This window comes from Mytilus galloprovincialis, chromosome 8, assembly GCF_965363235.1.
Source record: "Mytilus galloprovincialis chromosome 8, xbMytGall1.hap1.1, whole genome shotgun sequence".
NCBI classification, from domain to species: Eukaryota; Metazoa; Mollusca; class Bivalvia; order Mytilida; family Mytilidae; genus Mytilus; species Mytilus galloprovincialis.
Genome location: NC_134845.1, coordinates 21529038 through 21555751, shown reverse-complemented (window position 1 = coordinate 21555751; position 26714 = coordinate 21529038). Strand labels below are relative to the sequence as shown.

The following is a 26714-nucleotide window of genomic DNA, read 5'->3' as shown; positions in this document are numbered from 1 at the left end:
GAAGATGGGAGACCATCATATAGTCAAATTAGCAGGCTTAATATGGAAAACCATCATATAGTCAAATTAGCAGGCTTAATATGGAAAAGCTTTATCGTGTTAAAGTAATAGGCTTTTAGAAAATCAAATTACCTAGCAACGTGAAGCAGGAGTGACCATTAGATGTAACCATGTTCATATAGGAAATTGAACATTTCTATGTATTTGATATAAAATAACTGCCTGAATCCTTACTATTTTGCTATTGAGGTTGTATAAACTTAATTTCATCTTACAATTATCCTACCAAGAGAAGTCACACTTTACTGATTTCTCAGTTGCAGAAGTGATCTGAAAGCTACAAAGCAATGTTGAATTTGAATACAAATGAGGTTACAAACTTAATGGGGAGTATATGGTAACAGCAGCTACAGAAAAGCTATAATTTATTTACATTATACCATTGTCCATTATTTTTACGCACATCTGGTCATCTGAGAGTTTACGTGGATATAAATGAATAAGATATTCATGATTGAAATTTTATGTAAAGATTATCATTAACATTAACGATAAAATGCAAAAAAAAGATTTCAAAAAGAAGGTCGATCAGCAGCTAGTGTTGATAAAGAAAGCATAACTGGTAAAATTGGTTGTAAACAAAAGTGTTTTTTTCATGCTTGAAACTGAGACATCATTATTCATTGGTAAAAAAAAAAAACAATTGTCAGCATTTTTTTTTTTTAATTTAGCATAATAATTGGCCAATTAATTTCCTGTTTGTCCATGTGCATACCGGTCCCCTTTTACAACCCTCATAATGTAGTGAAGATTATACTTAACTGCATAATTTTCTTGGCATCTACATGTATATGCCTTTAGAAAGTAACAAACAAATAAACATTTAATTGCACCGAGTGGTACCTTTATAATTAATTCTGTAAATATTGACAGATTTTTATCTAAGCTATAAATGGTTAATTTATATCTTTTTCACTGACTGTTATGAATTGCCTGTAGGTAAACATGTACTTCAGGTTGTGTTAAATCATAACAGTTATACTGTGTGGTTCTTGTTACATTCTGAGCGATAGAGATCTTAATGTAAATTTCTTATTGTCCCTTAAATAGGTGTCCACAGGGGTATGACGGGTGGGCTGAAATATCATTGAAACTTTGTCCCAGTAGGGGTCATCTGGAAAAGATTGAGGTTGACTTTGTTTATTGGTCTATGTTTATGTATTTGTTGCTTGAAGACCTGTTTTCTTGTTTCCGTGTAATTTGTCAGAGAAAGAAAACTGATACCAAATTAAAGCATTCATTCATCTCCTTGAATCTTTAGAGTTAATTTTACATTTGGGTGAATTTTCTGTAAAGCAGTTAAGAAAAAAGATGAAATTTAGCAACAAAAACTGGGTGTCAGGTTGTACCAGCACAAAGAAGGGGTAATTTAAAAGCATTCAGTGAATCAGATTTGTCTGTAAAGCATCTATTTAACTCAGTTCAAGCTTGTATACTGAATCAGATCTCATTTTAATATGAAGCTATAGTTTTTGTATTCCTTAAATGTAACAAGTTATAAAAGATTTAAAATTTTTATATCAAGTGCATGGACCCAAGACACGAGTCCAAGGGATTATCTATAAGATGAAAACGCAGACAGCCTTAATTGTTAAAAAATTCTATGATATCCTCCCATGTTTATGTATTGTATTAAAGTCAAGTAAAATATTCTTTTTGAATAGTAAAGCTGAAATTCAAGCACTCTGTTTGTGTATGATGTATGTAAGAAATTTCATTTACAAACATATTTAATCAATTTTGGTATGTTAATCTGTATACACAACCAACCAAACCAAGATACTTTGCCAAAAATAACATAAAAGATACTTTATAAAGGAAGCTTAGGTTTTAGTTAAATCAAGTCTCATATCATTGAGATTTTGTAATGCTGGACCAAGTTGTTTAAATATTTAGATTTTATTCAATTTATCATCCATTATCAGGATAACTAGAGTTAAATCAAAATTCTACACTACTTTATGAATGCTTTATTTGTGATAATATACCAAAGGTGGAATGCAAGTTAATGGAAGAAGAAGTCTGAGAATGATGCACGATTTCAAACAGAAAAGCCCTTAAAGTGCAAGATAGATCGAGTCATGATGAAAGAAAGATGCTGGATTGGTTTAGGGTCATTTTTCTGTGTTTCGTTATGTGTTGCTGGATTTTGCTTAAAAACTTGTTTTCATGTTTCTTAGACTTGAATTTGTGTGAGAAGGGGAAACTGATACCAACTTAAGGTTCCTCCTTGAACTTCTGTACTTATAATTTGTAAATGACCCCTATAAGAGTTTATTAACTTATAGCTGTTAACTTAACTATACATTGGATTTTATAATGGAGTTTTTTTCTCTGTAAATATTTGAATATTTTTTATTTACCAAGATTAAACTCGAGTATTGGTAATATTGCTAATTTAATTCATACAACGAGACAAAGAAATTCAATAATCGGATGATTTTACATGGTAAATTTCGTTTTGGTCTATCAATAGGCTGTTGACAGTGAGACATACCTCCGTCCCTTAGTGTTATAAAACTAGAATAACTATGTCTCTGTAATATAGAGATCTATCGTGTGTGCGTTAGAGTAGTCTGACCGCTCGTTGGTTAGATACTATCAGCTCTTCTGTGATAACTAATAACTAAAAATTGTAATGGGCGAAAATGGACATTGACAAATTTTTCTAATTAGCTTTAATATCTTGGTCCTGGACAATGTTGATTGATTTAAATGTTGACGCCTGGCGGGATTTTAAGATCATTTATTAATTTGTTGACTTGTTTTTCAGTGAAATTTCATGTAGACCAGGGTGTTTTAAGTGGATGTATTAAGTGTCAGATCCTTTGTAATAAGATTCTGATATCTTTCCTCCGTTGAAAAAGACACAATTTTATCTTGTACTGTAAGGAATCCTATTTCCTATTTAAGCAATGGTCAATAGTTGTCACTGATAACTGACCACTGTAACTGTGTTTCCAATTATCTAAGATTGGAAGTTTGGAGTTTACCATAAGTAAAGAGTAAAAAGAAAAAGATGTAAAGCATGGTCTTCTTAATGTCCAAAACAAAATTTTAGTGTATAAGGAAACACAAAGTCTTACTTTTTGCTTTTCCATCTATGGATTGTTTTGTGTTGTAATCTTGAAGAAGCACTTCCTCCCTTTAATATACAAATATATTTAATTATATAAAGCAGTGATTGAAGTATAGTAAAAAATCATGTAACAATTCTTAGAGGAAAACATGCTAAAATAGAGAGAGATATAATATGGGAGCTACTGTACTATTCAGTCTCTACAAAATATTGCTGACATTTTTACTGTTAATTCTTATATCAAGGAGAATGCATGTCAAGATTAGTCTACATTGAATTATGATTTAAGAAACTTGTGTTTAAGCATGGGAACGGAGTAAAACTATTGATTGGTTTGAGAAGAAAGCTTCAGACTGAAATTGGATTCTATGTGACACTTTGATAATAACAGAAAAAAATCAACATTCAAAATAGATTTAAAAAGATCTCAAATATATCTCAGCTGGTGGCTTAATATACTGAATTTTATAATGAAAAATAAATTTTATAATTGTCATTGTTATAAATGAAACCTTTGACATCACAGAAAATTAAAAAAAATGGCCATTGTTGAAATAATCATTAATAATTGGCATCTCATAATGAGAGATTGTCATTTCATGGTATAAGTAAAGTTCGTTGAACTACGAATTGTTGTCTTTGGATCAGGTTTTCCTTTAAGTGGAGGGGTTACATTGTATTCTTTGGTGCTTGACCCTGGCGCCTATGTGACAGATGTCATACAAATACCTTGATCCCAGTTCTGTAACGAGATACACCGCCCCTATTGATCCCACTGACCAAGTTACATCCAGATCTCACAATCATAATAGTATTATGTATGCTGTATTATTGTAAACAGACTTGTTTGTGCTAATAGAGCTATAAAAAGCATTGAATTTCCAGCCGATTACCCAGTTATTAATAAATAAAAGCTTTTCAAAAAGATTTTTGGGGTAAAATAAGAAACTGTATTTAAATGGCCATAAAATAAATGGCTCATGATAGAGTCTTTATTAAATTTGGATGATTCACTTTTCTTTTCTTATTTTGTTTTTTTTTTGTGATAAAAGTTCAAAACAGCTATGGGCTGTTTAAAATTCTGATGACGCTAGGGGAAATGGGAAGAAACTTTATCAATCGACTTAACGTGAAACTGTTTACCTGTTTTTGTGTGGCAAAACCACATTTCAAGTGTGAAGACATTAAAATCTATGAACTGTAAAATATTATCAATTGTTATATATTATATTATTTTGATAGAATAGCATGTCCTTTTACCACAACTTTTACAAGATTACAAAAAAATACATCTATTTGCAGATTTTAGCAAATGCCTGCGTCAGAAAATTATAAGTCAGCTGAAGGGGGTTTAATAACAAACAGTCACTATATAATCATGTATATATTTTGAATTTTCAATGACAGATTTATAAAAACAATATAACAATGGTTGCTGCAATAAATGGAGCTATTTAGGGTTCAGAAATTAGTAGAGTGTTGTAAAATGATGGTAAAAAAAGTGTTTAACAGATAAGTCCTTTAATTAATATTAATTATTAATTAATATTGAAATGACTAGGAACAAAAGACTCTATTCCTCTGTTGTACATACTGAGTATAATAATTTCTAGGCTAGCTACAGTATTTAAGGGAACAACCTGATCCATATAACTTCAAGGGTGCATTATGTTTTTTTCCTAAAATAAATTCTGACTCATAACCCATACCCCCCCCCCTTTTTTTTTGGTGTAAAATAGTTGCTACCTAAGTAAGAATGTTGTTGGTGTTTTGATAATCTTACAATAAGAAACCCACTTGCTTTTGCTTCAAATATTTATAACTTTGAACTCTAGTTGGTCACTACTTAATTTATTTTGAAAGAACAACAATGGTACGCCTGATTTAGCTAGGTTACGCCATTAACTTATTGTAATAGTACACTATTTAGTTTAACTTTCAATGATTAGTCCTGTCTTTAGAATCGTTAATTTTAATTTTGTTTTAAGTCTGACATTATTCATTATTATGAGGCCACCCAGGTCATATGCTAATCTATATTATATTGAAACAGTGAACAGTAATGTATTATAATCATATGTATAGAGCTTAATATAGAACCAAGTACAGATTTATTTTCTTGTCAAATTTTATAACTAACAAGAATGATTAGGATTTTATAGATGGGGGGAAAAACATTTATAGCATTGTACTTAGGAATGTTTTTGTTTTGTATTTTGGTCTGAAAAGTACACACCAATACATGAGGAGAAAAATAAGAAGACACAAAATGATAAGCAAAAATTTTAAAGGAAAGCAGTCTTCATGATAGACTTTTGCAGCTACTGGACCAAAGATCATTTTATGGAAAATTTTGTATATATTTTGTTGCCCTCATTAGAGATTCTTTAAGCCCTCAGTAGAGATTCTTATTAGCCCAGTAGAATTTTTTCAAGACTGGACTTTACAAAGATGGGACTGTAGTCAAGAGTGACGGCAGTGAAAACACAGTTGACAAGTCCAAAAAACACTTATCCTTCTGTAAATTACGTAAACTTATTATAAGTTGCATCATGTTAAGATCTATTGAAAGTGGGTCTCATTAGGGTCAAAGCGTGATGCAGGATTTCTGATTTTTTGTAAGCGTCACTGTGACATGTGAAAGTCAAATGATTGTGCTGGTAAAACGTGAAATGAAGTTTAGCGGGACACAGGAATTTACAAAAAAATGAGAATTACTTATGTACATAGTGTAAGTGGAATATGGGATTCTTACAAAACAGTAAGCGGGATCTGGGATCAAAACCCCCCCAATGAGACCCCCTTGAGAAGTCATGTATGGTTAATTAAATGATGAATGATGAATGAAGGTAGGAAGAGACAGGGATTGTCACAACTAGAAACAGAATATATCTGGTTTAACTTTTCTTTTTTTTTTTATATATTTTGCTATCTTTAATGCTCAAAGATCTGAGTAACCAATACACAACATGAAGTATGTAACCACATCAATCCCAAGATAAATGATAGAAAAAACCCATCACGATTCTTCTCAAATTAAATATAAATAATTATTATGCTACTACTGAAATCTAGTAAAAAAGGAACATCATGATTGATCTACTGAAATGATATAGAAATAAACTTCAAACGGTTCTTTATAGTGTATATGTTACGGATTTTAGAAATGACTCAAACAAAATTGTGTAATTGAATGAATGTAGTAAAGACTAAATAAAATAACGTTTCTTTTTATTTTTAAGGTTACCGTCAATGATAATGGAGTTCCAAATCTGTCCTCTACAGCAAGAGTTCTTGTCGAAGTCCTGGACCAAAATGACAACGCACCAGAGTTTCAAATCCATTCCCATAAGGTTAGAATCCTCCGACCAAAGACAGGAAGTAAGCAAAATCCTGTCTATAGAGTATATGCCGTGGACAAAGATGAGGGTCTTAATGCTGAGTTATCATACAGGATGCAAGGAAAGCGAGCCAGTCAATTCTATGTGGAGAAAACCAGTGGTCAAATCTATGTTGATGAAATTGAGCCTGGATCATATAGTTTTAGGGTGTGTACATAACATGTTGTAACAATTATGTTTGAATTGAAATTGAAATTAATGAAAACTGTATGCATTTTGGATTTAGTACCTATCTATAGATACCAATTTTTGTGGATTTCATGGTTAAAGCATAAATTATTGAAGAAGTAATATTGCAACTCTCTGAGGCAAAGTTGACCTTGGTTATTCTTCAGTCCAAGTCTCTTTTAACCATATAACTCCTCCACTTTTAACACATTCCTGTCTTTCAAAATTTTGTTTTTGAGAATTCCTGATGAAGGCAATGCCAGAAAAGGGATTTGGAGCCATCAAGTTTATATAGTGTTAATTTATTATTAGTGTTCAACAAAATGAAAATGGCCTTGTAGGCTTGTATGTCCACAACATCAAGTATCCATGAAAATACAATCTTTCCTACATCCATCAAATTAATGGATACAGTATGTAAATAAGTTAAACTTATAATTAATCAGCATACATTTACATTTTCATTCTATTTTATTATGTTTTATAATTTTTAGTATCATTACTGGTCCATGTTTCAAATGCAAGACTAACTTTTTGTTTTCACTTGTTTTTGTATATCTAACAAATGTGATTAAGGCTTTTCAATAAAAGTTTCAAATGTAGTTGTATTATAAGTAAAGTTTTATAATTCACCAGACTTGAGAATATATTTTGCAATTCACTCAGAACAGTTAATAAACACTATATAAACTACATGTGACTAAACTTTTTGAATTTTAATGTACGTTATAAGTATGTCTGGCCTTAGTCTGAACAAATTAAACCATGTATAAGAAATTCATGATTTTCTTTGAATATTATAGGTTAGAGTATATGATCGTGGAGACAACAGACAGAAAGACTCATGTAAAGTAATGGTAGAGGTGATCGAGGGACCAAAAGCATCAGCAAGCCAGCCAGTATTTGAAGAGTTGACTTACAAGTTTCAAATAGAGGAAAATGCTGAGATAGGGGGCTTTATTGGAATGATAGAAGCTACAGATGCTGACTTTGATAAACTATGGTATCATGTTATTGGTAGGTTCTCTACAGGTTAAGCATCATCATCTACAGGTCTAAATGTGAATGGTTTTCAAACTGGGAGTTGGTTTTCTATCAAAAGCACTATCTTCTTAACATCAACTGAATTATGATTATAAATGCATACCTTTAAAATAACCTTTATTTGGAAATGACACAAAGCAATTCAAAAAGTCTAATTAAAAGTAAAATAAAAGAACATGCTGTAGTGAAGATCCCTTCAGTTTTAACCAATTTTCTTGGCAATTTTTTTTCAGATTGTAACAAAAGTTGTTTAGATAACAATAGCTTTTAAAATTACAAGTTTAGGGAAAAGGCATTTGATTCTTAATTTAATGTTCTATACAGTTTTAAGCTACAATTACTGGCAACCTCAGTGGAATTAACATCTTACCATTGATTGGATAAACAGGGTAGAAAACCCTGAACCCTGTAAAGGTTTAAGATAAGGGTCCATGATGAACCTTTTCTGTTTATGTTAATGATATAGAAATATACATGTATAAAAGAATCTAACTTGATTGTAGATGGAGATGAGGACAATCAATTTGATGTGAAGACTGAGTTTGGTACTCTCCTAGTGGCTAAAAAACTAGACTGGGAGACAAAGAATCATTACAACCTTACAATCAGTGTTACAGACGGGATACATGTTACACTCACTACAGTAAGTCTTGTCACAAAGAGATTTCTAACATAGTCATGATGAGTAAACCTAAAGCAGATCTGTTACAATATTCAGCCACTTTAAAGTATTTTGATATAGGCCTTCAAGTCCTAGTTATTTTGTTTTCTACCATTAAAGTCTGTATTTTAAAGCCATATTTTACATATATATATATTTTGACTTAAAATGGGCCAATTTCCATCTCTTCCCCTATTTGTTTGGTTTTCTTTCTTATTTAAATGCAGAAAAGGTACATTAAGGTTATTATAACAAATATATACAATAAATTTCAGCTCCTAAATATTTCCTTCGCTTCAGTATCCGATCAACAAAATCTTTTAAATCCATTTTATACTGGAAGTACAGAAAATAACATGCAACTTGAAGGCCTATATCAATATATCTTAAAAGATGCACTTCCAGAGAATTGAAGTGGATCAGATCTTGTGGTGTCCATCCCATCTTTCGGGCTTATATGTACATTTGTCTTGATTTTTGGCTTCTGTCTGATATTGGTTTTTGTCATAGATTCTTATTTCAAGTACTTCCAAAGTGATGTTAAAAATCTGAATTTTCTGTTACTTAAGGGGGTGACCCAGAATTCTACAAAGGTTTTTTTTCAAGGATCTACAAACAAGAGATGACCTTTTGATACACCTGAATTACTATGTTACAAAAGGTTATAGAAATGTAAACAAAACTGTGATTTTTATAAATACAATAATTAAATTCAGATATTGCCAACATCTGATATCACTTGTATACAATACAATAACCCAGAGATGGATTTGAAATGCCAGATTAATATAAATGTTATCATATAGGTGGACATAACAATAAAATAAAGCAGAAATACTAATCAGCTAAGTATGGAACCACTTCATATAGATAATTTCTAGTGATTCACACTTATATTTTATTTTCTACTTGTACCACTACAAAGAAACCATGTGTTTGGTTAATTAATCCAAGTTTCTTCATGGTCTGCCTCAATGCTTTAAAGACTGTAAGATGGATTTTTTTATACAGTTTAAAACAATTCTGTGGTTTGTATTTTGGGTACATATATCCTTTTCGGGTGAAGTGATTATAGAAAATAACTTTGAACACATTAAATTTATAGCGTGTTGCTTTAATTTTTTCAACTCCAAAAGTACCTACTAAAAATGTACTGTGAAAGATATTTACATTAGTCCTATCAATTTAAATATTGCAAATTTTACTGATAAATCATGGCAAAAGACACTAAAAAATGCTAGAATTTCAGTGTACCTAAATTAAGAATACCTAATTTAAGAATTTATTTGAAAAACAGCCAAGGTCACCTAAGGTTGAAGTGATTTTTGATGGCATGACACTTTAATAAAATTAATATTTTATAAAGCATTAAAACAAAGGTACAATAAAGTGTGGGCGTGTTATCCAGAAGACAAGTTTTATCAGTGGTGACAAAAGAACAATCCTAAGGCTTTTATCTTGTCAGGAAGTTATTGTGGTAATTAATTTGATAATATCTTACCAGGATTTGGAATATTAGTAACACCAAAAATATCTAGATGACATTTGATGGTGCAGTGCAATCCTGCACTATGGTACACCATATATTTCTGAGTGATATTGTCTATAATAGTTGTCATTGTGGCTGTACAATATATCAAAATTAGACAGGCAAGACTTGTTACCAGGTTACATGTACTTCAGGACAACTTGGGGGAGGGGTCGGAAGAAAAATTACCCTTTTAGTAAAATATCTTTTGAAATAATTAACCTCTTTTGTGCATTCTAATCCTCATAGGCGGATCCAGGGGGGGGCCCGGGCCCCCCCCCCTTTCGTGGGAAAAATTTGGTTGATTATGTAGGGAATCATTGAAGCATGACTGGAGTGGCCCCCCCCCCCCCTTTAGGTCAGTCAGCGCCCCCCCCCCCCCCCCCCTTAGGAAAAGTTCTGGATCCGCCACTGATCCTATCTAGTTAATGGTTGCTACTTAAGGTTAAAGTCAAAAATTGGTGTGTAAAAAATATAAGGTAATACTGAGAATCTGAGATCTAAACATTTTTTTATGGCCCTGCAACAAAGTTGTCGGGCCATATAGTATTTTGTTGCAGGGCCAAATATCTTAACCCTTGTCTGCCATTCCGTCATTCCTCAACAAACCATTATACAGACTTTTTTCTAAACACCTTCAGATATTGGGCTGATTTTTGGTATGCGAGTTAACCATGATGACTTACAAATGAAGTTTAAATTTAGTTCAGCTCCATTCGTGTTGGAACGTCATTCTGGCACATCTAGTTTTATTTTATAAATTGTTTTAGAAAATATACTGAAATGAGGGCTTAAATACTTGTGCAATACAAAGTATAACTTATAACTTTCATGGATTTGTCAGCTAAATTTTTTAAAAGTTTTTGCATTGTAATGCAAAATTTAAAGTTTTGATACAATTTTAAAATTACAGAAAAATGAACTACTTAGTATTCAGCATGTGGCATGTCTTTCAAGACTTTTAAAAATTTGTATATTTAAAAAATAATCAGTTGAAAATTACGACTTTGAAAACAAAAAACCTTCAAACATTACTGTATCCTGTTTTTTTGTGAAGATTTATGGAAGTAAAATTAGATCTATTAGCAGTTAGATTTTCACTTGAGGTTTACAGTGATGTATTTTAAATGAGAGAAATATGCCACTGATGTAGCATTAAAACAGATAAAGTTTAACTCATTTGAACTTATAATGCTTCATCTTGAGAATAAAATAAGATAGAATCTTGAAATAACACTTATTAGTGAGTAGAAAAACAACTATAAACCTACCAGAATGATAATTCTCTGTAAAAAATATAAAACGTTGTGGTATTTTGGAATTGTGGCATTTTATAATGAAATTAGATGAAGCTTCTATAAAATAACGTAGATCAACCTTATTTAATTTACAGCTAAACTGAATTACTGAATTTTTATAGAATAAAGGCTTTTAAAAAACATGATGCATTCATTACCTTAGGAAATCCAGTCAACATTCATAATCAAGATTTCCCTGTTTGGAAATTGAGGTTGATCATAAGTATCAATTTCCAATACATTATTAGATCTACCAGTAAACCTATTTTAGTTTCAACTGGTATTTTGTAATGAAACAGCATGTCTAGGGGGGACTTTACTTTTGATTTGCTTGAATTTCAAATTATAACACATCTTGCATATTTTTTTAAAACTGCTGTTATTATAAATAAAAATAAAATTGTTTGATTGCAAGAAATTGGATAAACACGTGTATGATTTCAGTTGTGAGATTTCAAATTGACAATTTTATGCTGTCCACAGTTTTCTTTAAAAAAGAAGATCCAACATGACATGCTAAGCTAAATATATCCAATATGTCATGTCGAGCTCCTTCAGGTAAACAACTTGCATGGTTTTCATTGAGAAGAAACATAAAAGTTTGAATCTAAGCTGTACTTCAGGGTGGCATGGAAAAAATTGTGCAGATTTCACCATGGGGTAAATTGCATTGTATGTTCCTCTGTGTACTGAAGGATTTGTATGTAATAAAAACCTACATAGTACTTGAAATGGGCATTGTTTAGCTATAACTTAAGACAAATTGTTTATACATGTGTGTATATAAATTGAGGGTGTGATGTTCTTTGGTACTTATATATGTCTTGGTTATTGGATAGCAGATGGAAAGGGTCGATTCAACAGGTCAATTAATGGCTGTCATTGTAAACTCTGAAAATTTAGAAAGATACAGTGTTATGATAGCTAATAATAAGAAGATGTGGTATAATATTGCCAATGAGACAACTCTTCACAAGAGACTAAATGACATTGACATTAACAACTATTAACAACCATTCTAATAACAATACGAGTTAAAAGATGTATAATAATGAGACTAAAATCAACCATCACAATATACCAAAAAGGACATCATGAACTTATCGTCTTCAACTAACGACAAGTGTCTGCACATGGCTCAATATCTTTAATTGTTTTTACATAGGCGGTAATGGTAACGTTTTTTCCTGTAGCTCAGTCCATATCGTAAACTTGGATATGTATGATAGCTCGTTTCGAAGCTGTGACATTTTCACATATGTGGTTAAATTTTCGGGGTACGAAGTGAGATTACTTTTTCCGTAAATTAGCAAACCCCGAACATCCTTTTGTGATGCGGCTCCTTGTGGTAAAATATCCCCTTTTTAACACAATAAGTTCTTTGAAAATTTAATACTTTGAACACATTCAATAGCTCCATAGTTTTTACACATTTATTCTATGTTCCTCTACTTTCCTAATCACCACATATAATTAAGTTCAGTCATTTGTTAAAAATAGAAACATGTCCAATATCACTACACAGAGATTTTTTCTTTACACGTGACTTTTGAGTTCCTCATTTCGAGGCGCATTAGGGATGTTGTCCCACATGGCAAGCTATACATGTCCTCTAGAAAAAAAACTGCAAAAACAAGCAAATATTTGCTACAAACACTTAGTCATTCAAGGGACAAGATTTCTATAATTATTGATCACATTCTTTTACAGTTTGCACTTTGGCAGTAATGAATGTATCAATAAGGCATGTTTAATTAAATATTGACTCAATTGATTGTGAAACCATGCATCTATAAGCTGCATAAGCTAGAGAATGCCACACATCTTCCATTTGATTTTATATAGGTTGTTTTATTTATAAAATTACTGATCAATCATTGTCACTGGCCTTTCCGGTAGATTTCATTGAAAAATGGTTTAACCTGTATTTACTTTTATGTATTTTTTGCTTCAGGTAGCCCTATAATTACTCCAGCAGGTGTTTCTTAGGTTCTTGACACTAGAAATAATGACCACTAATAATTTTATTTTTGTTCGGACATGTCACATACTGAAAAAATGCCTGAACAACAAATTCAAATTAAAAAAATTGCATTCCTGCAGAAACAATGTAAATTTCTTCTAGTTTCAACATATTTGTTGCCATTATTTAAAAGGTCATTGAACAGGCAGGCACTTCTTGAATATGTATATATTTGTACTTTAAATGGGTGTACTCTTAAGGTTAAATCGGATTAAAAGAATGATTTTATTTTGAAACCTTTTGTACCAGCCTGTGTGATAACAGTTTGTCAATATAGGAATCAAGTTTGTGTCTCAATGTTATAAAACAAAAAGAAGGATTTATTTTCCTCTTTGATGACTGAGGGTCAGGACCTGTGTTTTGATTAAATACACATATATTTTGTAACATGCCTTTCTGTGTTGCCAGATCTGAAACATCATAAGTTTTCACAGGATGAGGTGAAAAAGGTCAATCGGGTTTTTTGTCACGAACTCATTGATAAACTGGGTATGGGGTTCTTTTTTCCTCTGGATCAAAAGACGAAATGTCTGATAGGAAATAAATATGTTAATGTGGAAATTTAAATTATTATGATGTTAGGCCGAAGTTCATCATTGGATCTTTAGATCTCGGTGATAACGATGCTCTTACAAATTAACGCTCGGCTTATGATGTTTAGTGTAAACAAATTTATATTCTTTATAGTTGCAAGGGTATACAATTATGTAACCTTGCAGTGTACCCGTAGAGCCAAAATATATCAAAGTTAAAAACCTCTAATCACGTAACTAAACCATTTTAATGTCTTTATAACATTACATGCTTTTTTCCCTAGTCTCCAAAAGTCTGCAAAGTGATGTATGCATTTGTAAAAGGTTTTTCATTAAAATCATATAGTTTTTCGGTCATTTAAAAAAGATTTAAGGGATGTTGATATGTATGTAATAGTGCAGTAAAATATCCTGTATGAAAGTTTATTTAGACTTGAATAGATAGCATATCAGCCAATCCTATAATGATTTACCATTTAGCTACGTTAAGTGGGCATATTATACTGTACTACCAATAGGTTTTCCGTTAAATCAGTTGTCGTCTTGCAAAAAAAGTAAATACAAAGAGAATAGACCTTTGTTGTCTCCTTGACATGTACCTCGCAACTTCTTCTATTATATTATCATAAATTTCAAATTTATTGGTTCTACCTTTTATCAAACTTCATTCATTAAAATATCAAATATAGTGGTATTGTTTATATGTAAGTTGTTAAAGTTACAAGAACTATAGTTTTACAAGACATTTTTTACCATGGCACATACAGTCCTATGCTGCATGGATAATAGATGTATACTGTAAAAAACCATGACCTGCTTTTCATCTCCTTGTGATGGTTTATAAAATGTCCCAAATATATAGTGAAATAGATTTTCTTTATCTCAAGAAACCATTTGCTAAAGATTTAAGCTTTTATAATTTTTGATTGTTATATGTTTTGTTTTTCAGGTGTACATCAATGTTATAGACATCAATGATAACAGTCCGTTGTTTCTCAGTCCATCTTACGAAACAACTATTCCTGAAAACATGGATGTCGGCATGAGTATAATGAAAGTCTCGGCCATTGACAAGGATGAAAACAATCGTCTTTTCTACACCATAACAGCAGCAGAGAATGAAATCAGCATCAATAAATTTGACATTGACTCTAGAACAGGTAAGTTAAGGTCATTTTGAATAACCATGGTAACAGTATTATGATTTATTTCCATGTTTGTTTATAGATAACCCCCAGACATTTACAAGACAAAATTTAATTTAGCTTGTATACTTAATAATTTATGAATGAAGAAGATCATAAAAGAGTCACATGTATATAAAAGTCTCTAGAAATTATGACATCTATTACATAATGTCAAAGTAGATTTCAAGGTCATGTTGATCCTGAATGATTTACGTTATCTTACCAACACAAATATTATCAATGGTGAGTAATACAAAATAAAAGTCACATAAACTTATACCTGTGCATATAACTGTCTGTTGTGTCATCAGAACTTAATTTCAATATACAGAAATAAAGTACCATGAGATACACTGCTGACACTTTTCTGAGACCATATTTTTGCTGCTCCCCAGCCCTTGTTCACATAATAAGAATATAAAAAAAAACAAATGTCATAAAGCATAAGTGTGGATTCATTATTCATCATTTTGTAGCATATTTACTTGGTTTCCATGTGTATTAAGAAAAGCTTACTATAGGCTTTTTCTAAAACAACATATATTGATATCCATGAAATAAAATTTTCTTAAAACCATGAAAATTGGTTCCTACAAAATAGATAAATCTACAGTATCATAAGCAACTGGTGTTAATTTTTCTTATAAATTCATACACCTTTTACTGTTTTGTTGTCACTAAGATTTCTGTCTTCTTTTTAAGGTGTGATTACTGTAAAAGAGGAACTAGACAGAGAAGTGATTTCTACACATGAGTTGACTATCATGGTTAGAGATCAGGGTATCCCATCCAATCGTAACTTTACCCGGGTTAGAGTCATCGTAACAGATCATAACGACCATGCTCCAAAGTTTTTATCCAGTACCATAGAAGGGAGAGTATTTGAATCTGCCGCTGTAGGGACATCTGTAGTGGAAGTTATTGCCCTTGATGATGATAAAGGAGAAAATGCTGAGATAGCCTACAGTATTCAATCTGGTAGGTGTAGAAGTGTGACTGAAAGGTGTCCCCCTTACACATTCAGCTCTAATATGGTTATAATGATTTTTTTTCCTGCTTTTACCCCACAGTAAAGTGATGCATTCATTATTAAAACTTGAAGTTACATGGAACTTGGTGTAATACAATATTTAGAAGCAGAAATTTCTTATTCAATGGGTTAGGTGCAAATTTAGCACCAGGTTTACAGTCTTATCTCTTCTGCATACATCACACTTCTAATATAAAATATATGAACCGTCATTTTCTTTTAAGTTTCAAAAAGAGTAGTGGGGGAAGCGATTTAATTTAAAGATAAACAAAATTCTAAAATTTCTCTGCAAAATTTTGATGAATGAATACATCATTCCAATGTTTTCTAAATTACTCTATTGAAGGGTGTTAATGTGTTGGTGTACCCCTATAAATATATGACAAACATTTAATTGATATTTAATTGGGAGGTTATCAACATGCTAATCTGAGACCATCAAGTACTTGTACAAAGTACTTGTGGTTAAAACCATCAAATTTCCTTTGATTACAAGGTGAATGAGTACTGTTTTATTACCTTGTATTGAATGATAGGTACTAAGTGAATTTTTATAACCCTCTGAAAGAGGTTCCTACAGGTTTCGTAAGATTTGGACAACATGTTTTGCATAGGAATTGATTTTAAATTTGTCATTTCATCACAAAATTGGCAGCTGTGTTAGAAAGATATAAAATAATTCATTTATGATTTTTTTAAGTACAAACTTTATGTTCATTGAAATACAATGCAATGAAAATACCTAATTGAGCCTCAGAGGTGGTGTGGACAAAATGGTCTACAAAGTGACAAAGTCATAGGAGCAGAAAATTTGAACAACTATCATTAAATCATTATTTATTCATAAACACAAACCCTGGCTTTACCTTTTATGGTAATGGTAGAGTGGACGCTAACATAGGCTCTTTTATTTCACACATTCTAATTGTGTTTGTATATTTTATTAAGAAGTTAAATGGAAATTATGTTTATTCTTCACAGTTGATTTTAAAGTTATGAGAATTTGATGATTTGACTTTAAAGTGGCTTTCACCTAGCACTTTATTTATAAATTTAATTTTATGCTTATTATCCTATTCAAAGACATATTTATTGAAAATTTTACACAGATGGACAGTGAAAAGTACTTTAAAGTCTAGTTAAACAGTTCAAGGGTTTTATATCATACTAAACATGGCCGTTAATCTATACCCAAATTTAGCAAAGTGGTTCAGTATACACAATATGGACTATAATATCCAATAAAAATTGACCAAAAATAAATTGCTTTTTACCCAAATATACTTAAGCATATTGATATCAATATTCTGCATGACAAAAATCATTTTTCACAAGAGAAAGTGAGATTGTGTATATATTGATGAAAAAAATTAAAAGAAAATATCTGCATCAAGCAAGTATATCTTTCACAAACTATTTTTTTTTCCGTGTTTCAATTTTGCCCCTGACATTAAGTTCTCGTACTGTACATCTGAATTGCACAGAATCACACAATCCAACCATTAAGCTACTGTAAGCCGACCTTTGGACACTTTATAGTTCTATATAAGGCATTAATGCCATGTTTAATTATGTCAGCTGCTGCATATCTGACCTCAGATTTTTGTTCACTCTTTAGAAAGGTCAAACAAAGGTCAGATGAAACATGGATTTTAATGACAATTTTGAGAAATCGGAACCAAACGTATACTTAAAAGGAAGATGAAATTATATTATGTATTTATTAAAAGATATTTAATAGCCTTTCTTTTGTATTTTGAAGTACTTTTTCAAGGTTAATGTTACCTAAACTCCTTTCAACATTGTAACCTTGGACATTAATTTCTAGTTTATATGGAGATTGGATATCAAATGTGTGTGTTGCAGTCGATGCAAACAGAATATTAATGTCCCTCTTTGGGTTGAAAAGGAACCATGTTTGTTCAGTAGGGGAAAAGGACACAAGAAATTGATAATTATGGTTACATTTATGTACCTATAAAGACATGCTGCATTATTTTGAAATAGCTTTTTATTTACATATTTTCATACAGCTGCTTGTGAATTTTTTTAAAAACAGGACATTTATGTTTGAAACTACCCTGTTTTTACCTCTGATGGAGGTTTCTGCTAAATGAATTGTTAACCTGATAAAAAAAAGTTAAAGATTAAAGCATATTTTGTAAGATATAAACATTAGACACAGATATTCTTGATCAATCCAGCGTAAAAATAAATAGAAATAGTTCTGTGCATGGGTGTTTTTGTAGTGCATATTGTGAGAAATAATTGGCGATGAAAATGCTGCCTATTAATTAATTTTTTGCTGAGATGGTTATATCATATTGAAAGATGTCGTTTGACATGAAACAATTATATAACTGTTGCTTACTTTGACAAGATGTTAGACATACCTTTGATATATCTACTACAGGTTACATTTGACCTCCAAAAAAGGCATTCTTCATGTTTTGACAAATCTCAAATTATGTCTGATATAGTTTATTTATTAATTTAGTGATACAGTTTTTCACATGCTTTTCTCATGTTTTATATATGTTTTTTTTTTTTAAATAGATTTTAGCTTAACCTGCTAACTTCTCAGTTCTCTGTGTTGATAGGAACTTGAAATGAAGTACATAATTTGAGCTGCATCAGATAGAAGTCGACCTTATGCAAGTGAATGTATACATTTACATGCATATGAATTTGATTGATTTTGGAACAATCAGTTAAAAAAAAGATAAATGTTGGTCTGTTGTAAAAGTTTCGTATATCAACTAAATTTTTAAACATTTACTGACTTTGCATGGATGTTGTATTCTTTGCATTTTTCAACCTGATTTAAATAATCATAAGTATTGATATGTATTTGCATAAGGTCGATTTCTATCCGAGGCAGCTCATTTGATGTACAAAGTAATATGCAAGGAATATAATTCAAAATAGTGTGCCAGCTACTAAAATCATCTAACATAACCCTATCATCGTGTAACAGTGCCTTTAACTTATAAATATAATACAATGCAACAATCAAATCTTTCTGTTAAATCTTGGATATTTTTTTATGTTGGAATGAATCTGTTTAGTTAAAATAGTTTAAAATTTTATCTTTAAAAGTTGTTTGTTCAGTTTGCATCTAGTTCTTATAACTTAAAGCTTGTTTAAATAAAAGAAGAAATCCATTGAAGTAAAACAAATTAGTTGCCACTGCAAAGAAATTCTGGTGCATGTTATGAATAGTGATTTTTTTTTCAAATCATTTAGCATTTATTTATGTCTTGTTGTAAACTAGGGGCAAATATTTATATTTCAAAAGATTTTAGATATGAATTAATGTACTATTTTATAGATCTTATAGTTTAATAGGAACTGAAAAATCCATTAAAGAACTTTTAAAATAAACTTCACAGATATCACAAATTGGTACCTATTCAAATATGAAAAGTTACTATTTAAGAATTGTAAATTGTTCATGTGAAATAGAAATAAATTAACCATTAAATACATTTGCAGAAATGTTAAATTGCATTTTCTTGCTTATGTGTCCCATAAAATGTTTTTAATTCAAAGTTAATAAGTTTGTAAATGTTTTGGTGCAATATGAAAATTGTATTCATGTAAAAAAAAAGGAAAGCTCTTCAAGGCTAAATCTTTTATGATTGGCTATTGATGAAGATAGATAAGCTTCAATACACAACTGTCAAAGTTTATAAATAATGAAATCAAATGTCTATTATAGTTTATTTTGAAGAGCAAGTTACATCTGATGAGCAAGTACAGTCAAAGGGGGATAACTCTATTTCCTTTAATATTTTTCTTCACTTGGCTTTAGTATAAAAAAAAAGTACAAAGAAGGCCATCTGGTTATATATGAATAATGAGTTTTACATTTTAAACCTTATTGATTGTTGAGAGTCTCTGGAGTCTGGACTTAACTGATTAAACTCTCAATACTAAACTTAATAAATCTAACTGATTAAACTCTCAATACTAAACTTAATAAATCTTTGTAAACTTCATTCTAAATCTCATTCTTTTCAGGTAACATTGGAGACATGTTTGAGATCGATGAAACTCTTGGATTGATCAGTGTCAAAAGACAGCTTGACAAAAACCAGAGAGCAGAATATAGTCTCATTGTAAAGGCATCTGATCAAGGAAGACCACCACAAAGCAGTACTGCCACAGTCAATATATACATCACAATTTCAAATAATGCGCCTCCAAAATTTACTGGCACTAACTACATAGCAGAAATAAACGAGGATATTAAAATTGGATCTAATGTTGCTGTTTTAGAAGCAAAGAGTCAGTCATCAGTTTATTATGAAATAATCCAAGGAAACGAAGGCGACAAGTTCGCTATTAATCCAAATTCTGGTGTGATTTATGTGAAAAATAAAATAGATTATGAACAAGTGAAATCGTATGATTTGATGGTATCAGCTGCTAACATTGTTGGTTATTCTGCTTTGACTACTGTTAAAATACACGTTATTGATATCAATGATAATACCCCAGAATTCAGTCAGCAGATTTACGAGGGAACTATTTCTGAAGCAGCTCAGATTGCAAGTGTTGTTGTAACAATAGACAATAAACCGCTTGTCATTCACGCTACTGATCTGGACGAAAATGATAACGGCCGACTAAAATTTTCAATTATTGATGAGGAGGCTAAAAAATATTTTGTAATTGATACAAATACAGGAGCAATTAGAACTGCTGTTCTTCTGGATCATGAAACAATGGATAAGATTGAATTTAGTGTTGATGTATCTGACCAGGGAAGTCCAGCGTTAAAATCACACCAACCGGCCAAAGTTATAATACATATAGAAGATGTAAATGACCATGCCCCTGTATTCATGCCAAAGGGACTCTCCGCAATCCTTCTGTTACCTACAGCCAAGGATGTACGTGTCACGCAGGTCACAGCAACTGACCCAGATACAAAATCATCAGAGAATGTCAAGTATCGAATTTTACATGACAACAATGGTGGCAGTCATTTCAACATAGATCAGTCCACAGGATTAATTACTGTGACAAATACAAATGAACTTAAAACAAGCTATAGTTTAACAGTGGAAGCTTCAGATGGAAAGTTTCAAACAACTTCATTTGTTAATATTACTGTGAAAACATCACACAGTAGTGGATTAGTGTTTAGTTCACAAGAATATCATGTGACCATTCCAGAAAACAAGGAAATAAGTGACAATCTAATGGTTGTTCAAGTAGTGAATTTCGCAAACGATCCTCTGGTTTTCAATCTTTTGAATGGGAATGATATGTTCACCATGGGGCAAACATCTGGTGTTCTCCAAACCAAACAGAAAATGTTTGACAGAGAGGAAACTTCTAATTATGATCTAGTTATTAGTGTTGAGGATTTAAGTGACCCACCTCGTAAAGCACATGTTGTAGTAAAGGTCAATATTGAGGATGAGAATGATAACAGCCCTGTGTTTCTCAATCAGCCATATGATACAGTGGTTGCCATTACTGCCAAAGTTGGAACACCTGTTAGACAGGTAGGCATAAATTTGTTATTTCTGATGTCTTCTCAAGTCAACAGTGAACATAAAAACATAGATTTGTATCGAAAGTTTGGTGCATTTCTATCAAACAACTTTAATGTCATTGCAAATTATGAGCGCTAACTAGTAACACAAAACCCACAAATTTCAAGTATTACAAGTAAAAAACTCAAAATGGTTGTCATAAGCAGTTACTTAGATGCACAATTTTCATGTTGCTGTGATCATGTGTATGTTTTCTTTTAGAATATTATAGGGTTAATGCTAAATGTCTGTACACCAACCCATTATTATAAAGCACCAATTAGAATATTATACAGTTATTGCTTAATCATGTTAATGTAAGTACAATATCCCATTAATTTATCATAAGTACCAAATAGTTTGATTTACAAGTGATTTTTAAAACATAATCATATACACTCAATTCTTCCAAACTCCCTTTCCTCAACAGCTGCTGTTCTGTCATATTTATCTGAAGTCTCTTTACAGGGGCTCTATTATTTTATGTTCTACTTGTAAAAAGGCTTGTTGGAACTCTTTAAAAGAATAACATGTAAAATTATCACTGAAAATATCTTATTATACCTATGCACCGTAATCCTCAAGCAATATTTGGTACTATGTTCATGTTGTAAAAATGAATGTGCACGACACCAAAGGGATCAATTACGAGTGAGACACTTCACATTTATTGATTAATTATAAACAATAAACGATGTGTTATGATTCCCAATGAGACAATGTTTCATGAGACAAAAAGGACAGGGTTGTAAATTACCATAGGCTTCTGAACAGACTTCAACAATGAGCAAACTCATATCATATTGTAAGCTGTAAAAGGCACTAGCATGACAAAAAATGTGAAACAACTCACAAGAAAATCACCTAACTTATGCTGAAGACAACATTAAAAAAAAACAAATATGGAAGACAGCAAACAGCAACAATGACTGGATTAATATATATTGAATATGATCACTGATGATAATTTAAATATTTTAAAACCCCAAATAGATTTTAAATGTTATGTAATAGAGTGACTTCATATTTAGTCAGCCTCTTGGCAGTGATGAGTTCTATTTGTAATGTGTGAGCGCTTTTTTGGATCTGCCAGACATATACTTCCTGTTTACGAATACTTTGATTTATAGATGGCAGTATGCTTAGCTATGACAACATGTGCAATACTGTAAAGAAAAAAATACTGTTTAAATTTATACTTCCTTTACTTATTTAGAACTGTCAGACATTCCAGGATATATTGATCAACAAAAATAGTTTTATTACGTAACAATAGTCTATGTGCCAATATCAATTTGACTCTGGTTTAACACATTTTTTAACACAGATTGTGTCCCTTGGTGAATTGTAAACTTATTCTATGCCCGACAAATTGGGCTGCTGCCCATGCTAAAAGTGATCTATATAATAATATATGTATACATTAGTGTTTTAATCAATTTTTATCAAAAATTACTATTGACATCAAAATTTTTTAGATTAACAAAATATGAAAGGGAATGTCATGATGTAAAGTAAAAATTAAGCACACACACAAATTTAGAATTTCTGCTTGCCCTTAATTGTCAATGAAAATGTTTGTCCGTTCTAAGGGAAGTAACTCAAGAAGTCTAAAATTATGGATCAATTATTGAATTGGCAAATAGACTATTGAAACATTATTTTGTCTCAACTCAGGACAAGTCTTTAGCATGTTGACATATTTATATCCTGTTTTGTAGTTGACTGTTCAGGATAGAGATAGTGGAGATAATGGGAAGGTGGAGTTTACAATGGTCAAGGGATACAAAGATAAATTCTCTGTGGATCAAGTGGATGGACAGGTCATGTTAATGAATCCACTAGAGAAGTCAGACGAAGGACAGATATTACTGTTTGTAATGGCCAGTGATTTAGGTAAAACATAAGAAATGAAGCATACTTAAAGTATTCATAATCTTTTGTAAAATTTGTTGTTAAGAAAAGTTGTTTGTTGCATCTTTTATAAATATATTGTAAAAAAAAAGATTAAAAGATTCATGCTCACACAGGTCAACAACAAAAAATTTGAAAAGCAGACAATACCATGGACAAAAAAATAAACAAAAAAGAGACAACATTTCAAATACCCAGGTTACAACACACAGAAAAACTAAAAATGGATCAAACTAAACTCCCCCAAAAAACTAGAGTTGAATGTTGGTGAAAAGGGAGGGTAAATTGTTCCTGCTTTACTAATGGCACCTGTCATGTTGCTGATTAATGGCAAGTTAAAAGAAATAAATAAGTGGCATTCATTGAAGTCACAATTGAGGAAAAGAAAACAGGATTTGGGCTACAACATGATGATTATAGATCAACTATCTTATGTAAATGTATATGTTTCCGTTATTTTCACATATATTCCTATAAACATCAACAACTCACAAACAAACCTGCAGTACTACTAAGGGGTTTTAGAATGATCTTGACTATCCAAGAGGGTTTAGCATGTTCGGTACCCCTACAGCAAAAGTTTCAAGGTATTTAGAGCTGGACAAAATCATTAGTATTGCATGCATTTTAACAAAAAATGTATTTCTTTTTAAACATTGAACAATAACATTAATATACTAAAATGCTATTCTTGAATCAAATTTATTTAGGTTCTCCTATGAAAAGTTCTTTTGTGAATGTCACCGTGACAATAGTTGGCAGTGAACATCCAGTATTTGAGAAACGGTTCTATACCACCTCCATCAAAGAAGATGTAGCATTATTTACTCCAGTCATCAGCATGAAAGCCTCGAGTCCAAATGGTCACAAATTGATCTACAGCATAACTGGAGGTGATCCGTACAAAGAATTCGCTGTCGACTACAATATTGGTAGGTCATTTTAAATGTTTCTATGGAAACACATTCTTTTTTTGTGCTAGTGTGTCCTATCACAATGCACGGTTTTCCCAAATCTTCAAATAACTTTACTAAATAAGACTTCACTATCTTCATTAACATTCATACTGTAAGTTTCTGACTAATTATTAAAAACTGAATCAGTTGAATAGGAATCTCAACATTTGAAATTACCTTCCACTGGGTATATGAAAGATTTTCAACCATCCTTTTTTAAAAGGGAAATAAGTTACAGAATATCAGATAAGTTATAACAGAGAATTTAGCTTATGTTACGATAAAAATACATGACTATGACTATAGAAGACAGTTATAAGGCATGATGTGGGTTTTGTTGGTTTATACCTATATACATTTCACACAGGTTGTACACTACACCAAACTTGAAGGGGTTTATGTGTCTGCTTGCTTAAATGTTTTGTGTCACTGAGGTTGAAGATATAAGAAAGTTTGTGATGACCTGGACCCTAATACATGTATTTGTGAAAAGCTTTTCATTATGATTATGGGAGGTTATAGCTGGAACCCCCCTTTACTCTGGGTTGGGAACCCCCCTTTTTAAAATGGCTGGATCCACCCCTGGTCCATCAACAAATCTATCGTCAGAATAATAAAAACTTGCAATGTAAAATTAAAACAATAAGATGTTAAATAGGCCAGTATAATAATATGATTTGTTGTTAAGTTTAGAGCATGTAAAATGGCAGACTTTGTACAGAAATAATGTCAGTTCTGTAATAATGTCAAGGCTAAGTTAATATAATATTAAATTTAATACATTTTGTACAACATTAATGCCCACTCTTTTAAAAAGGAACAATATGTCTTCAATTTAAGTTTTTCTAGGTATTGTAATTCCCATATCAAATCAACTATTGTTACTATTTATATATATGCTATTGAACCTTTTGAAAGACTTAATAATTTTGTATTTCATCGTGATGAATAAGCATGATAAGCATAAAAAACATATAGAAATTGATATGGCCTGAATTTGAATTCATAAAACTTCAATTGCATCATGACAATTGATATATATATTGACATAAATGTGCATTAAATATTTAGACTTAATAAATTGTTAAAATCTCATTGTTTGAAAAGAAATTTATATTGCAATAAAAATTCATATTTCTTGACTTAGGAATATTGATATGTGATATTAAACTGAAGATATTGATTTTTTATATTGTTCATAATTCATTAAATTGTAGATCATAATATTTTTTCTCTTGGTCAGAATAGAGGACAAAATTGTGTCCAGAATTTAGGACAGTTAAGATCAAAATTTGTCACTAGGGTAGAAATAAGAATGTATGTCTAAAAGATGATTAGGGAATAAGCTACTGAAATCGATATAAATCCTAGATATAATATATACTTGTTCTTACCTCGGGAAAGCTTGGAGAGACGACAACCTTGCTTCAGAAGTTGAAAAATAGCATTAAGAAAAGGAAAATAACTGACCAGGCAGGCAAATTGATCATTGGTAAAGCCTACTGTGTGCCACAGGAAGGGAAGACCTTTTATTTTTACCCCTGGATACAGTATAATTGTATGATTCCATAAACAATCTGAAGATGCTGTTCTAATACAACTGGGGATAACAACTATGTATTCTTCAAATTGTTACATTCATTCAACGTATAATAATATATATTAGTTTAATACTTGTATCATAAAATCTAACTACCCTTGTGTCCTTTTGTGGAATAATTGATTTTGAAGAACAAAATATGCTTGTAATACATGTTTTTTATCATTGTTTTATCATGCTTTTTGTTATTATTTATGATTTTGTTTACTCCTAAATAAGGCAAAGATGTGCTGGGTCCATGTGAGTATCCCACATCAGACTTGCTTGAGTTATCTCCCCTTTTTAGTTTCCTGTTTGCTGCATGTTTTGGTGGTTGTTGTGTGCGCCATTGCTTATAATTTGACAGAAATAGTTGTTGTGTTTTAACATATCACTGAATTTTTCAGTCTCGTGATCAAAGGCTTTAGTTTACATTTCTCTTACATTTCTGTCTCTGCCTTTGCTACAAATAATTGTTAGTAAAATATATGAATAGAGAAGAAGACCAATTATGGAGATAAAAGTTAAATGTTTTGTCCGGTAAACAAATTTTTTTTTATATGCTTGTTCTAGACAAAGAAATAGGTCAAAGAGTTTTATAAACAAATAAATGCTGTTTTTGAAAGACTTGCACGTGATAGATTTTGCTGCTATTAGTTGTAAGCTTTTAGCTACATTTATGAATATTGTGAATGTTGGAAAAT

The 26714-nt window shown here is 31.2% G+C and overlaps 1 protein-coding gene across 10 annotated transcripts in view; it reads left to right on the top strand.

The window, feature by feature from the left end:
• Positions 1-26714, top strand: part of LOC143085318 (protocadherin Fat 1-like) — a 119457-nt gene that overhangs the window by 65388 nt on the left and 27355 nt on the right. For 8 of the 10 annotated variants that reach the window (XM_076261594.1, XM_076261591.1, XM_076261596.1 and 5 more), the window contains 9 exons: positions 6382-6687; positions 7512-7725; positions 8256-8395; positions 14745-14955; positions 15685-15960; positions 20036-21531; positions 23283-23457; positions 24186-24407; positions 26251-26271. In XM_076261594.1, the coding sequence (XP_076117709.1) occupies positions 6382-6687; positions 7512-7725; positions 8256-8395; positions 14745-14955; positions 15685-15960; positions 20036-21531; positions 23283-23457; positions 24186-24407; positions 26251-26271 (3061 nt within the window). The remainder of the gene's footprint in view (positions 1-6381; positions 6688-7511; positions 7726-8255; positions 8396-14744; positions 14956-15684; positions 15961-20035; positions 21532-23282; positions 23458-24185; positions 24408-26250; positions 26272-26714) is intronic. The other 2 variants (XM_076261599.1, XM_076261592.1) reach the window with 1 other exon arrangement.